The sequence below is a fragment of the Salmo salar genome, chromosome 10, assembly GCF_965601325.2.
Source record: "Salmo salar chromosome 10, fSalSal1, whole genome shotgun sequence".
In the NCBI taxonomy this organism is placed as follows: Eukaryota; Metazoa; Chordata; class Actinopteri; order Salmoniformes; family Salmonidae; genus Salmo; species Salmo salar.
The window spans coordinates 16,878,742-16,894,123 of NC_138300.1; the positions used below are offsets into that span (position 1 = coordinate 16,878,742).

Genomic DNA, 15,382 nt, shown 5'->3' on the forward strand with positions numbered 1-15,382 from the left:
GGGAAGGTAGAAAATACAATTAGCAGAGGGGAGAGATGAGCTAGAAGAGGTCTAATTGAGCAAAACCCCAATTACTGTTTTATTGTGGATGACTGTCTAGAGGTCAGGGCCCAAAATGGAGGAATATTCCTCACCTCAAAACCCAGGGAAAAAGAGCAGGAGTTACATTACATGAAAAGAGGTGTCAATCTGGTTCCACACAAAAATCCCTCTTGCCTTGTGAAATTACTAACCTGGAAAAATCACCCCGCAAGAGAAACCAGTTGATCAAGTAATCAAGTACTCATAAGGCTGTTTTATGAAATATTGTGATGTAAAGGAAGTGCTTCAATTTTTTTAGTAGGGGGGTGGGTTCTTTTCAGGAAAGCAGTGAAACAGCTTGAGTCAAATTCAATTTCATTGCAAAGTCATTGCTCCCCCTATCGCCATTCCAGAGTGGGTGACTTAGTCTCATGAAAGATATCTGGCAGACAAAATTCATGAGTTTAAAATCTGCAAATGAGAGGAGGGAACTTTCGCCCCAGTCTGAGGTCCTGAGCGCTCTGGAGCAAGTTTTCATCAAGGATCTCTCTGTACTTTGCTCCATTCTTCATTCCCTCAATCCTGACTAGTCTCCCAGTCCCTGCCGCTGAAAAACATCCTCACAGCATGATGCTGCCACTACCATGCTTCACCGTGGGATGGTGATGGTGCCAGGTTTCCTCCTGACGTGATGCTTGACAATCAGGCCAAAGAGTTCAATCTTGATTCTCATGGCCTGAGAGTCCTTTAGGTGCCTTTTGGCAAACTCCAAGCGGGCTGTAATGTGCTTTTTACTGAGGAGTGGCTTCCGTCTGGCCACTCAACAATAAAGACATGATTGGTGGAGTGCTGCAGAGATGATTGTCTTTCTGAAAGGAACTATGGAGCTCTGTCAGAATGGACATTGGGTTATTGGTCACCTCCCCTGACCAAGGCCCTTCTCACCCAATTGCTCAGTTTGGTCGAGCGGCCAGCTCTAGGAAGAGTCTTGGTGGTTCCAAACTTCTCCGATTTAAGAATGATGGAGGCCATTGTGTTCTTGGGGACCTTCAATGCTGCAGATATTTTTTGGTACCCTTCCCCAGATCTGTGCCTCGACAAACTCCTGTCTCTGAGCTCTACAGACAATTCCTTCAACCTCCTGGCTTGGTTTTTGCTCTGACATGCACTGTCAATTGTGGAACCTTATATGGACAGGTGTGTGTTTTCCAAATCATTTCCAATCAATTGAATTTACCACAGGTTTCTCCAATCAAGTTGCAGAAATATCTCAAGGATGATCAAAAACAGGATGCACCTGAGCTCAATTTCGAGTCTCATACCTAAAGGTCTGAATACTTACGTAAATAAGGTATTATTATTTTATTTTCTATACATTTTGTATAAACATTTCTAAAACCCGTTTTCGCTTTGTCATTATGGGGTATTGTGTGTAGATTGATGAAGATTTTTTATTTATTTAATCCATTATGGAATAAGGCTGTAACGTAACATGTGTAAAAAGGGAAGAGGTCTGAATACTTTCTGAATGCACTGTATATGTGTGTAGTTATCCCACGAGTCGTTCCACCTCAAAAACCACAGAAAGAGGATTTCGGCACCCACCATCTCAGATTGTTCTCAAATCATTTCTGTAGTTAGTAACAGATACGATTAGCATTCACGAAACATTATTTTGTGGAAATATATCGCTGAGAAATTAAGCTACAGTAATTGATTGCACCCAAAATTCTATACAAAATTCTTGCAGCCAATAGAATGTTATATATAAATATATATATATATATATATATATATATATATATATATAATATATATATATAGGGGATACAACCATCCCAGCTCTGCAAATGTTGCTGTGAAGAGACAGAATCATTAGATCATTTGTTTTGGTACTTCCCATAAGGAGCTTGTTTTTGTTCGCAGGTTCAGGAATGGCTGAAGAATTGCAACATATACCTGGAGCTAACTCACCACTGTTGGGTGATTTAAAAAGTCATAGTCAATTGATCAATAATAATACACTTAGCAAAAATGTTTATCTTTAATTTACAATCTGTAGAAACTATGAGAATAGCAAGTTTCAGAACTTTTGTGAAACATCACAGCACAGTTGAAAAATATATGGCAAATTCAAATCGAAACTGGATGGTGTTCAGAAATAGATGGGAGATGAAGGATCGAACTAACAAACAAAAGATAACTATTGTAAAATATACTGTGTCCATGAAATCTATATAGTATGTATAAGATGGAAGTAGAAGCCTAAGTGTTATTGTCCATTAGTTTACTCCAATTAGGGAAGGGGTGGCAGAGTTAGGGGAAAATATTAAAGGGAAATATATATATTACAAAAACAAAATATGGAGGATTGCAAATGATGCAGACAATTACATTGATAGAAACCACCATCTATCTGCAATATTAAAGCTGATCTACCCCCTAAAAAAATCTAAGAAATACATATATAGTACCCAACATCAGATTAGGACCAAACTTCTTCCTACCAATGAGTAAGACATGAGGAATATAATTTTGGGGGTCAAAAGCCACCCATGGTCATGTGTGGTCATCCTCACAATGAACGCAAGTCCTCCATAAAAGCAATTCAGTTTGTGCTAATAGCAACCTAATGCTTCAACCCAACTCTCCTTGAATAGTCGAACAAGTGGCTGCTCTCTGCGAGGGCTATTCCTATGCAAGACTTTTCCTACAAGCCCAAAACTTTGATGGAGAAATGGGCTAGGGACTAAAATGTTGTGACAACCCTAATAAAATAATGAATTGCATGGCAGTCTTATGTTTTTCAATAAAATTATCAGGAAACTATATTTATTGTGATAAGTGACATTTACCATTAAAACCAACGCAAGGTTCATCTGTGTTCAGGTGTGTCTAGAGGGCGGTATTGTCCAGCTGTGGGCATAATAAGCACAGTTCCTTCCCCACATTCAGACAAACGGTTGTCAAAGGGTGGCGGATATGAAAACAAGCACCCTCTTATAAAAAAGAGTTCCAAAACGGTTCTTCGGCTGTCCCCATAGGAAAACCCTTTTTGGTTCCAGGTAAAACCCTTTTTGGATTCCATGTAAAAGCCACTGTGGAAATTGTTATACATGGAACTAAATAGGGTTCTTCAAGGGGTTCTCCTATGGGGACAGCCGAAGAACCCTTTTGAGTTCTAGATAGCACCTTTTTTTCTAAGAGTGCATGAGCATTTTTAGTTTTATCCCAGTTTTCAGGGTGGTTCTCTGCCCCTTCAGGAGATAATGTATGGGAGACTGGCAGCGTGCTCCATCCAGAGGCAGTTTCACCATGAGGACAGTGACGAGGGGGTACGGTCTGCAGTTCTCTGTGTACCCTCCTCCTTTTTGTAGCGTCATTACGTCAATGGTCCCCGAGGTCCTAACGCTTGTCTTGAGAGAGGAGATTTCCTCTCTTATTCAAAAGCAGGCTATTCCGGTGGTCCCCGTGTAAGAAATACAGAGCAATTGGTACAGCCAGTACTTCTTAGTCCCAAAAGCGATGGAACGCTGTGTCCCATCATGGACTTGCATATTTTAAGCAAGCACCTCAAGGTTTGCAAGTTCAAAATGCTCACAATTTGCCGGCTATTCTAGTCGGTGCATGCCAGCGATTGGTATATAGAGCTGAATGATGCGTATTTTCATGTGGCTATACATCCTCCCCACAGAAAGTTTCTGAGGTTTCATTTTGAGGGTGTGGCCTACGAGTTTCTGATCCCGCACCTTTCTATGGCGGTGGAGGCGGCTTTGGCACCAGTGCTATGATAGCTGTGGTCCCTCTGGGAATTCTGTTCATGCATCTATTTCAGCTCTGGGTGATTTGCTACGTGTCTGGACGCATCTCGCTGGACAGCTCAAGGCATCCCTGTCTTGCTTAAGGGCTTGCATAAGCCTCACTCGGCTGGGATGAGACCCTTATCAACTACGACCACTGCTGCCACTCTCCCCCGGGCCTCAGACAACCCTGGAAGACCCTTCGCCAGCAGCCACAATCTGTCTCACAAAGTCAGCTCGACGCCCAACAGATGTTGAGCCTAGCCGGCGACAATGGTCACACAAACTGGTCCGAGCCAAAGCCTCCTGAGCGTGTTTCCACCCCAGGCAAACAGGACAGCCCCTGTGAGTATCTTTAATTTTCATTGTAAAACCACATGTCCTAAGGGCACAGTCAGAGGTTCAAACTCGGCTGGTTAGCCTTTTTGAACTTACTTTTTCCAGAGAAATTGGTAATTGAAGTCACTTGCATTATTTACCACTCCCGGGGGAGAGCTATCTGTCCATCTTACTGAAGGAAGGAAGCACTGGCTATACAAGCAGAGCAGAAATAGTGGGGTTTTCAGCCAACACAAATTCTACCCAAGCAAGGACGAATTACCTACACAAGCAGAGCAGAAAGTAAGCAGAAAATAGTTAGCTTTTAGCAAACACAAAACCGATACCAAGACCCAAAACTCAAACATCTAGGGGGACGAGTACTCTCTCCCTACTAACAGACACCTAAGTCGCAGCTAAATCTCGTAGTCTTCGTGTGCTTGAACAGTTAGTAAATTGCATGGCACGTTCTTCCTTCAGGCGAAATATCTGCATATCTGAAGAGCGAAATATCTGCATCCATTGGCCCGTTGGGTGTGATTTCTTCAGGTGAATATGATTGGTCGTTGACTCCCATAGTATGTTATGCCGAGTGACTGGCTGAAAAGGAACTATTGGTTTTCTACCCAAAATCTACTTAATAAACACAAGAGACCAGCTAAATTTATGAAAATGTGGCGGTGTAGCAGGAACAGCAGCATCTAGTGGTCAGAACCTGGTACTTTCACACTACTTTAAGGTAAATAATGCAAGTGACTTCAATTACCAATTTCGCTGGACAGGGTTGGAAAAACCATCATCAGATTCACAGGGAATACATGACATAGTATGGAGAAACAATGCTCCAAGTCGCAGCTTCATACTACTTGTCAAACATAGAAAACTGATACTGTATACTGGTTGTTGGGGTGGGATTGGCATGGGCTGTGGGAGGGTCTGTGGGTGGCTATTGTTTGGGGGGGGGGGGGTTCTTCTGTCTTTCTCATTAATAGGAAAAGGTTTGGTCCAAATCGGATGTTGAGTACTACATTTATTGGACTTATCTGAATCTTATCAATTAAAATGGCCAATTTGGGTGCACTCAATTAGCTTCATTTCTCAGAGATAAAATGCTATTTCACCAGAATAATGTATAAGGAATGCTAATCTTGCCCGTTTCTAACTAAAGAAACCATTTCAGAACAATCTGAGATGGTGGGTGTCATGGCTTGCTGAAATGACATGGAACGACTTTCACGGTTTAAACATTTCAGGAGGAAAAGGTAAAAAGCCAATCAGGAGTGTGTGTGTATCTGTGTGTGTTTGTGTGCATCCTGCCCAGTGACGAATCTGAATACACAGCATGAGCTGACGTTCTACATAGCCAACACCGCAGGCCTGCCCTTTCAGGCTAATAAAAACAGCGTCCAGATGACAGCCTCTTCCATTACTGTTCCCCCTCTTCCCCATTCCTTCTATTACCGCTCCCCACCTCTCAAATGAAAGTGACGTGTCCCACGGAAACTAAATAAGCCATATCAATATCTTATGACAGCTAAAGTTTACAGCCCTGCTCCTTGATTCTATATCTCAGTAGGTATGCAATATTGGGTCAGGGTCAGGGAGGGATGCTTCTCTGAAACAGTGCTCTTCAATCCTGGTTGAAGTTGGGACCCACAGGGCATGCTGTCTTTTGTCCTATCCCTGCACAAATACATCTGATACAGATAATCAAGTACTCATCGAGACCTTGGTGAACTGAATTAGGGTTGTGTTATTAAGGCATGCAAATTACGTTTAGTTCAACATAAAAAATGTTTTTTGTTTCTTACTAGTTCAAGAACTGGTATGTCTTCATTTCCTTCCGTTTCACGCAGGGTTGGAGTAAAAGCCTGCACATTCTGTGGGTCTCCAGAACCCATTACTAACTGCTATAGAAAAGGTTGACGGTGAAAAGAGAACCTTAATGCGTGGACAATGTGGGAGCAGCAATGCAGAAAGGCGAGGCGCGGGAGTCTATTTCCACTTATTCCTCATAATCCTGCACCGGCTCTCAGAGACAGGGGTGTGGTGTTGATTCCGACAAAATAGCAGAAAACATATTTGAATAATTACATATTCAAATCAAAAGAATGTGAATTTGAGATGTGGGCAAACTTAAAAACAGGGAGAGGACGGGGGAATACAAACACACAGACAAACAAGTGCATGCCCACCTATACACCGGGGCACTCAAGCAAACACACACTCGCACACACACATAAAAAGAGATGTACATTGTAACGCACATACACATAAACATGCACAGGCAGACATACAGCCAGCATACACACACAACAGAAGATAAGGGCACCACAGACATCAAGTTTGAGGTCAAAACCCCTGTGTTGGGGTGCACAGGGGTTTCTTACCTTCGATGGCGAAGGGTTTGCCCACGGTGAGCAGCTTGCAGTCTGCGTCGATGGACACCTCGTAGTCCAGCAGGGCCTTGTCCATGATGAAGGCATCAAGCTGAGGGGGATCTACCCTTCAACACACAGGGAGAAGGGGTTATAGACAGAGAACGGGGGACAATGGAACGAACCACAAAACGCATGACAACAAAAGTCATGTCCTAAACGCTAGGCCTACACACCAAATGGGCCACGTCCCAATCGCCACACACCAAACAGAACACGTCCCAATCGCCACAAACCAAAAAGGCCAAGTTTGAAATAGATCACGTCCCAGTCCTACGCACCACACACCAAACAGGCTATGTCCCTAACAAACCTTTAACCAATCGCCACAAACACTCGTCTCTGTACCTCATCCGGCCTTGGGGACATTTCCTCACTCATTCCAGATGTAGCACATGACCCTCGTCACCATCATGATTATACTTCATGTCTCAGTGTAAATGGGGGACCACTAGGGAAATTGGGCAGAAGGAGAATCGTAAAGCAAAGCCATTAATCGCCTGTCCGACCAAACAAGACTGGAATGAATGCAGAGTACACTGACTGAGGTAATGGCAAAATGGGAGAACACCCAAATCAGGCACTCAACTTCTTTTATGGCGTGACCCCTGACTAGGCACATTAGCTGAACCAGAGAGGATTATGTGTCATGGGAACTATCGTAATGCAGGCTAAAGATGTCAAAACGCCACATTGTTATGTGTGTCAGCTTTCAGGTCCTCTGCCTTCAATTGTAAGGAGTGGATGACCTCTTGGGTAAGAAATCGCCTGTGAATATTACTGGCAATTTTCTGGCACTTTGGCTGTTTAATCAAACCATCCATCAAACCATCCACTTAGAGGAGTTGTATTGAGTTGTATTGCAACTGATTAAGAGCCTGGAACACAAGCTACAGGTCTTTGTAAACTCCCGTCTCAAACAAATCCTGCTCATATGGTTGCCTGAGCGGATCTCTAATATAGACCTGTAAAGAAAATCAACCAGAAGCCTGTTTCGAAGTGGAGACGGGTTGGTCACACGGCCCAGAGAGGCCCGGAGAGCATTGCAAATCCTTGGAATCCTCAAGGAAAGTGAAGAAGAGAACGTCCAACAGTGACCTGGCTCAGGTGTCTAGAAGCAGGACTCAAGAAGATCCACTTGTCATGGCCTGAGGCAAAGAATGCGGCCCAAGACCGGCAACAATGGAAACCTTTAGGACAGGCCCCATGTTCCTCCAGGGACGAATAGGAGTAGCCCTTTACACTCGTACCTGTATATGGTTGAAAATGGCAGATTTGGACACTGATAAGCGGCTAAATTGGAACGCAGTGGCTGTACATTAACATGCTATACATGATGTCAGAGCTCAGGGTCTCCGCTTCACAGCTCTGTATGGGTTTCTACTAACAGCCGTTCTGAACTTGAGCGCATGCTCGACAAAATGATGCCACCATTTCTCCTGCTAATTAGGGAACTTTTGCAAATGTTTTATTGTCTGAATGATGGAAGCTGTAAATTATAAGGACTCAATGTATTTTGAAAGATGAGATGTTGAGGATTATAATAAATACGGCTTTTATGTCATACAAGCAAGCCAAACACCTGTGAGTCCAAATATGCACTTCTCATTTCCATAGCATAAAACCTATGTAATACACAGTGTCAACGTTTATTAACACAATGTTTGATGTACAGTTACAAGATGACATGGCTTTACACCCTACGTTGTCCTGAACAGAATGAGCCTATGTTTGTTTTAATTGTAAAGAAGATTTGCCGAGGACCACGCATCTGAATGCACTCATGTCTCCACTCTATTACGATCTGCTTCTCTGAATTGCCTAGTAAAAGCCTAACACTGTAATATTGTATTTTATCATTTAGCTAGTCATGTTGGCAATTGATCGCGCTATCAAATTATGCCCACCTGACCCAGATGGCGAATTTATAATTCACCGTTTTTGAATTATGTAAACAACAACAGTAATTGTGTAACGGCGATGAAGCAGGGCCGTGTTCCAAAGAAAACAACTACAAGTGTGCTTGCTCTAGTTCCCCAATGGCACAGCTAGGAGAGCTCAGAAAAGCACCTTATAGTTGAAGACTCTTCTTTGAGTCATAAAAGTGCATTGAAATGACTTAGGAACTGTGTACACTTTGGAGAGGTGTGTGGCCACTTCGAAAAACCAGTTAGACCTCTCACTCAAACACTTGTCATCTTTTTGTCAAATTTTCCAATAATATTCTTATCATGTTAATGAATGTATCTAGAGTATTTTCAAAAACAAATACGGCGAAAAGTAAAGTAAAGGTAAAATGCACATAAAATCTACAGTTTGGATAAAATCTGCAATTTGGATTCAGTCTGGTGTCCTCACTTTTAGTCTAATAATTGTCCCATAATCTCCAAACTGTTCCCTTTTAATTGCTACAATGGTTATGCATATGCTTTCCCTATTCTCTTCTGTAAGAAACATTTAAATGTAGCCCTATCCATGTAGGCCAAATCCATATAGGCCGAGTGTAATTAAGGGTAAATCCATTTAAATTCTATCACTTTTTGACAACATCCCTTTTGATTTAAACAAAACTTCACATATATGTTTGCCCATGGAAGAAATGGTCAGAAAGTGACTTTTTGGACCTGAATGCCAAAACATGCAGGAGATAAAGGTGCTTAAAGATGACCTATTTTCCATACCTCAGCATACCATGAGACATCCATGTCTTCATCACTGGAAAAGATAAATGGTTGAGTTTGACATCATTTGAAAGTTTACAAACAGGGTTGTCAAACTATTTTATAATTTCTTGAAAATATATATATATTTTTTACCTTTAACGTAAATTAGAACCTATTTTTACATCATCTGAGGTTTTTGTGTTGTGCCCACCATTGGTTGAGACACAACGTGCTCTTAAATAGAGGGTGGTGTCATTTCAGTCATAAAAATATATTTCGTAGAATGGACCTATTCCTTCAGAACACTGCAATTCAGCTGGTGCTCCATTGAAATTGAAATCAAATTGAAATCGTCACTTCTAATTACTATCACGGAGATGGCCACCATCCACCGTCGAATGTTAACACAAATGGTCATATCTATTCTATCTATATTTCTTTGATTTCAATAAGTTTCTGATGGAGAATTGACAGTATAATTTTTAACCAACTGATATTCCCATTGAAGTCAACATTCTCTGATGTGTGGGCCTCAAAAACATCTTTGTGGTACCATTTGAAAGTTCAAATTTCGATTTTATTCCCATTTTAGTTCATTTGTTAGCCAAAACATGACACCCACCCTATATTCAAGAGCACGCTCTGTCTCAGACGATGACAGCCACAACACAAAAACCTCAGATGATGTATAATATGGTCTGAGCACCAACATATGCGAATATGAAAAAAAAGAAGTTTATTCGTTTTTAAATAATTGACGTTTAAGGTTAAAAAAAGACACTTTTTTTATATATATATATTTTTTCAGTAAATTACAAAGTTGTTTGACAACCTTGTTTGTAAGCTTTTAATTGATATCAATCTCAACTGTTTATCTTTTCCAGTGATGAAGAAATGGATGTCTCATGGTATGGTGGGGAATACAAAATAGGTAATCTTTGAGCACCTTTACCTCTTCAATGTTTTGGCATTCAGATCCAAAAACTCACTTTCTGGCCACTTCTATAATGGGTAAATACGTATAGAAGGTTTCGTTCAAATAAAAAGGGGTGCTGTCAAAAAGTGATTGAATTCAAATGGATTTACCCTTAAGTAAGTATTTGCAACACAATTCAAAACAATATCTGTATATGGCTACTGGCTAGCATAGTCAAAAGATCTAACAAAGCAAAGATAGGCGGATACACATTCCACACAGTCACACACACAAGCTCAAATGCCAGCTGTCTTCTCTCTCCTCGTTTGAATTGAACTATAACCTCTGTCATCCACCTGAAGTTCAACCCTGTGTAGAGAGACATTTTGTTTGTGTTTGCTCCCTTTCACATTTCATCTTTTTTTGAAGCAATACCACTGGGCTCTCCTCTCCTTTGCCTTTCTCTTCTGTCTGCATGGATGACAGACCTTTGTCTGAGAACCACAACAAACACTTCTCCCGTAGGAGGGAGAGAGGAAGACAGAAAGAATTCAAAACTGTTTCTTGACAGTAGAAAGAGAAAGTGCCTATCTACTCTGTGTTCTACTTTATCCACCTCTAGACAAATAACTTCAACAACCCTTATAAACACTCACAAGAATTTGGGGTGGCAGGTAGCCTAGTGGTTAGAGCTGGATTGAATCCCCAAGCTGACAAGGTCATAATCTGTTGTTCTGCCCCTGAACAAGGCACTGTTCACCGGTAGGCTGTCATTGTAAATAAGAATTTGTTCTTAAATGACTTGCCTAGTTAAATAAATAGCATTTCTTTGGCTATAGAGCAGGGGTGCTGTGGACAATCCTACTCTTGGAAACCTACTTGACCTTGATTAGCTGAAATGGGTATGTGAGTGTAGGCCTGGAACAAATCTCGCACACCCTGTAGTCCTCCAGGAGTGGGGTTGTATATGTTTTGATCTCTTACTTGAGGGTGGACACTCCATCAGGTGTGGTGGGCTCATTGTAGCGCCTCATGTACTCGTGCATCTCTGGGAAACTCTTCTTCATGTACTCCTCGGCACTGCTCTCCCTCACCGTCCCAAACCTGAAACCATGGGACGGGTGGTGGAGCTAGGGAGGAAAAGAAAGAGGGAGGGAGAGGAGGAAGGGAGAGGGGAAGAGAGGGAGATTGGGATGGGGGAGAGGGAGCTGAAAGAGTTAATAATCAAAACAAATAATTACAGACACCATTAAAATAACCATTAAGTGTGGGTCTCACCTTGGCGTCGTGGATCCCCGAGAGCTCCTCGAAGGTCTTCTCGCCGACCATGACGGCGGCCAGGTTGGCTGTATAGCTGGACAGCACCAGCAGGCAGAAGATGGCCCACAGGTTCATAAGAAACCGACCCGTCCAGCACTTAGGAGTCTTGCTGGAGACCGTGCGGCCGAACAGGATGGCGTAGCACAGGTTGAGCGCTGACGAGTAGGAGAAGACCCGCAGGCGGTTGCGTCCGTGTGGCGTCATGCCAAAAGGGCTTTTCCACTCGTAGAGGGTGAGGAAGAGGGCGGTGATGTGCAGTGCCACGAAGATACCCACCCACATGGACCAGTGAAGGGGCCACATGAAGGCGCCAATGGGCGCCGCTGTGTCCTTGCTGCGCACCAGGATGCCTAGCGAGGTGGAGAAGAAGGGCGAGGTGAAGTCGATGACGCGGCTACGCACTGAGTTAATGCTGAATGAGGTGACGGCCATGTCAGCCACGCCATTGAGCAGGTCACCCACCAGCCCTGTCCAGCGGCCGCTCTTCGACGCTCCATACTTCCCGTCACCCACGATGTACAGGTCGTACTCAAAGCGCAAGTCCTCGGCCAGTTTCTCCAGCAGGTCAATGCAGTATCCGTAGCAACACTTACTGAAGTCCGTGGGTAGGAAGGTAGAGTTTCCCGAGGCACGCTCGCTGAAGTAGCTCTCCAGCATGTCCGAGCTGTTCGTCCCTGCGTCCAGGCAGTACTGTCCCGCCGGGCAGTTCCCGTCCTCATCGACTTCCCGCGTGAATACAAAGGGGTGCTCCACCAGGGTAACTACCCGCACCCGGCTGTCTGCCACAGGCATGCCTGGCTGCCACCGGCCCCCACTCCTCTGGCCCTCCCCCCGGTCGTGGCCCTTGCCATTGGGACCCTGCCAAAGGCTCTGGTCCTCCACCTTCAGGCGGCCCCCCTCCCAGCTGCCCACCGTCACCCAGGTGGGCTGGCCCACCGCATCCCGCCGCAGGCTCCAGATGTGGAAGCGCTGAGAGGTGAGAACCCGCGACAGGTTCCTCTGCACCGACACCGGCCCTGTCAGCCCTGAGAACGACGTGTTAGACAGGAATCTATGGGCCAGAGGAGATCACATTAGATTCAGGCTATTTATTGCATGCACTTGTGAGAGTCTGAAGCCAGCGCATAATAAATCACCAGTGTTTCCCATATATTATTTCTTATGGTGGGGGGAGGGGCATGTATGGACTCCAATCGCTTCTTGCCAGAGGGATAGTGAGTCAGACTGTACAGGTTCAAACTTACTGTACAAAATGGATGGACAGTGAACTGCATAGCAGACAGTGACACATCTGACCTGCAGCACAGTCTAGACAGACACCAGTACTGTAGTACAACATGTCAAAACTCGGATTGGCATCTATTGAAGCCAAATTAATCCATCCTGCACCTGCAGCAAGGCCAACCGCGTATCATCACAACCCTGACTGACAGTTAGATGTTTTCCCGTGGCTAGGATTAGCTGTTTTCTGACTGGCACACTTTGGGCTTCCTCACAGACTGTAAACTCTAGGCTCAGCTTTGTCAAGAAAAATGTAGTGTCTCACGGGGCATGCCACATCCTTTCTATATGGAAATGTAGGTCCTATTTGGTTGAGACATTGAACAATGAGATTTCAAACTTTATTCGCAAACTCAAAAAGACAGCCAGAAGTTTGTTGAATTCCCAATGTGTTATCCCTATGCTTTCTACCATTTTAAAAGTAAAACCAAATTCCAATGGAAGAACAATGTCTGATTTTTGGTTTAATGTCATCGAAATGTGTTAGCTGCGCTTTCAACCTTTTTAAAAGCACAACAAAGCTTAAATGGGAATACAATGTCTGATATTTGATTTCTTTAAATGACTGTACATCGTGCAAGTTGATCACTGCTGTTCAAGACTCTGATTATTACGACAGATGGGAAGATCTGCGACATTTGCATGCTATATTGAACATGCACGCTTTCTATGATTACATAAGAAGACATTTAGAGTTACATTAGTCTAACCTCAAAATGTTGAATAAATACTGTTACATTAGTTTGTAAAATAGCCTTAACTTTAGGCTATTTACTGTATTAGAAAAAGATGATTGAATTGTGTTTGGTTGACAATGGAGGATAGTTTCATCTGAGCCACTGGCTTAATCCTATTCTTTAACTTAGATTTTTGGTTTAGTTGGAGACGATATTGAATTGTTTGTGTGTCAACAAATTCCAGTTTATCTACAAATGAATAATTTATTTATTCAAGTTTGCCTTCAAATTAATCATTGATATGTTGGATTCACATCTCCATCTCAAATAAGAATCAATGTTAAAGTGCATTTGAAGTTTGATTCGATTTAGTCCTATTCTTTAACTTAGATTTTTGGTTGAGATGGAGACGTGAATCCAACATATCAATGATTAACTTGAAGACAAACTTGAATTAAAACCAGACTAAGTCAGTGGCACAGATGGAACTATCCAAGCAGAAGATACAACTCCTTCAAGTGTTGATATTTGTTTGCCTTGTCAACCAAACACAATTCAATCACCAGTTTGTCTACAAATGAATCACTGATATGTTGGATTCACGTCTCCATCTCAACCCCCCAAAAGTTTAAAAATAGTACTAAATCTAATCTAATCAAACTTTAAATTGTACTTTAAATAAAGTTAGATTTTATTTGATCCAGGTCATTTGTTAAAGTGAATTTAAAGTTTGATTTGATTTTAGTCCTATTCTTTAACTTTGATATTTGGTTGAGCTGGAGACGTGAATCCAACATATCAATAATTCATTCGTAGACAAACTGGATATTGAATTGTGTTTGGTTGTCAACGCAACCAAATATCAACATTTGAAGGAGATGTGTCTTCTGCTTGGATAGACGTGTCTTGTGCTCTGTTAAGCCTACCTTTATGAATGACTACGATAGCAACATTGAATATATTTAGTTATTAAGACGTCTCTCAACAATCATTCTCACGATAGCATATTGGTAGTAGTCAGTGACACAATTAAAAGCTGGGCTTGGTTAAAACCCTGGATGGGAGACCAAATGAATTGCTGTAGATCAACTCTCCAATAGGAGGTGCTGCCCAACCTATTGTTTTTTTGTTTGTTTGATAGTTGGTATAACGTTGAACATCTGAAATTGTTTCAAAGGTTTTTTATTTTTTTATTTCACCTTTATTTAACCAGGTAGGCTAGTTGAGAACAAGTTCTCATTTGCAACTGCGACCTGGCCAAGATAAAGCAAAGCAATTCGACACATACAACAACACAGAGTTACACATGGAATAAACAAAACATACAGTCAAAAATACAGTAGAACAAAAGAAAACAAAAAGTCTATATACAGTGAGTGCAAATGAGGTAAGATAAGGGAGGTAAGGCAATAACTAGGCCATGGTGGCGAAGTAATTACAATATAGCAATGAAACACTGGAATGGTAGATGTGCAGAAGATGAATGTGCAAGTAGGGATACTGGGGTGCAAAGGAGCAAGATAAATAAATAAATACAGTATGGGGATGAGGTAGGTAGATAGATGGGCTGTTTACAGATGGGCTATGTACAGGTGCAGTGATCTGTGAGCTGCTCTGACAGCTGGTGCTTAAATCTAGTGAGGGAGATATGAGTCTCCAGCTTCAGAGATTTTTGCAGTTCGTTCCAGTCATTGGCAGCAGAGAACTGGAAGGAAAGACGATCAAAGGAGGGGGTGGGGGTGACCAGTGAGATATACCTGCTGGAGCGCATGCTACGAGTGGATGCTGCTATGGTGACCAGTGAGCTGAGTTAAGGCGGGGCTTTACCTAGCAGAGACTTGTAGATAACCTGTAGCCAGTGGGTTTGGCGATGAGTATGAAGCGAGGGCCAACCAACGAGAGCGTACAGGTCGCAATGGTGGGTAGTGTATGGGGCTTTATGCTAGTG

General features: G+C 42.6%; 1 protein-coding gene across 1 annotated transcript in view; it reads right to left on the minus strand.

The window, feature by feature from the left end:
* The window catches only part of LOC106613616 (glutamate receptor ionotropic, NMDA 3A), a 31,948-nt gene that overhangs the window by 10,256 nt on the left and 6,310 nt on the right, over positions 1 to 15,382 (minus strand). Inside the window, exons 2-4 of the mRNA XM_014216062.3 lie at positions 11,435 to 12,527; positions 11,141 to 11,286; positions 6,530 to 6,645 (exon numbers count right to left, since the gene is read on the minus strand). Coding sequence (XP_014071537.3) covers positions 6,530 to 6,645; positions 11,141 to 11,286; positions 11,435 to 12,527 — 1,355 coding nt within the window. The remainder of the gene's footprint in view (positions 1 to 6,529; positions 6,646 to 11,140; positions 11,287 to 11,434; positions 12,528 to 15,382) is intronic.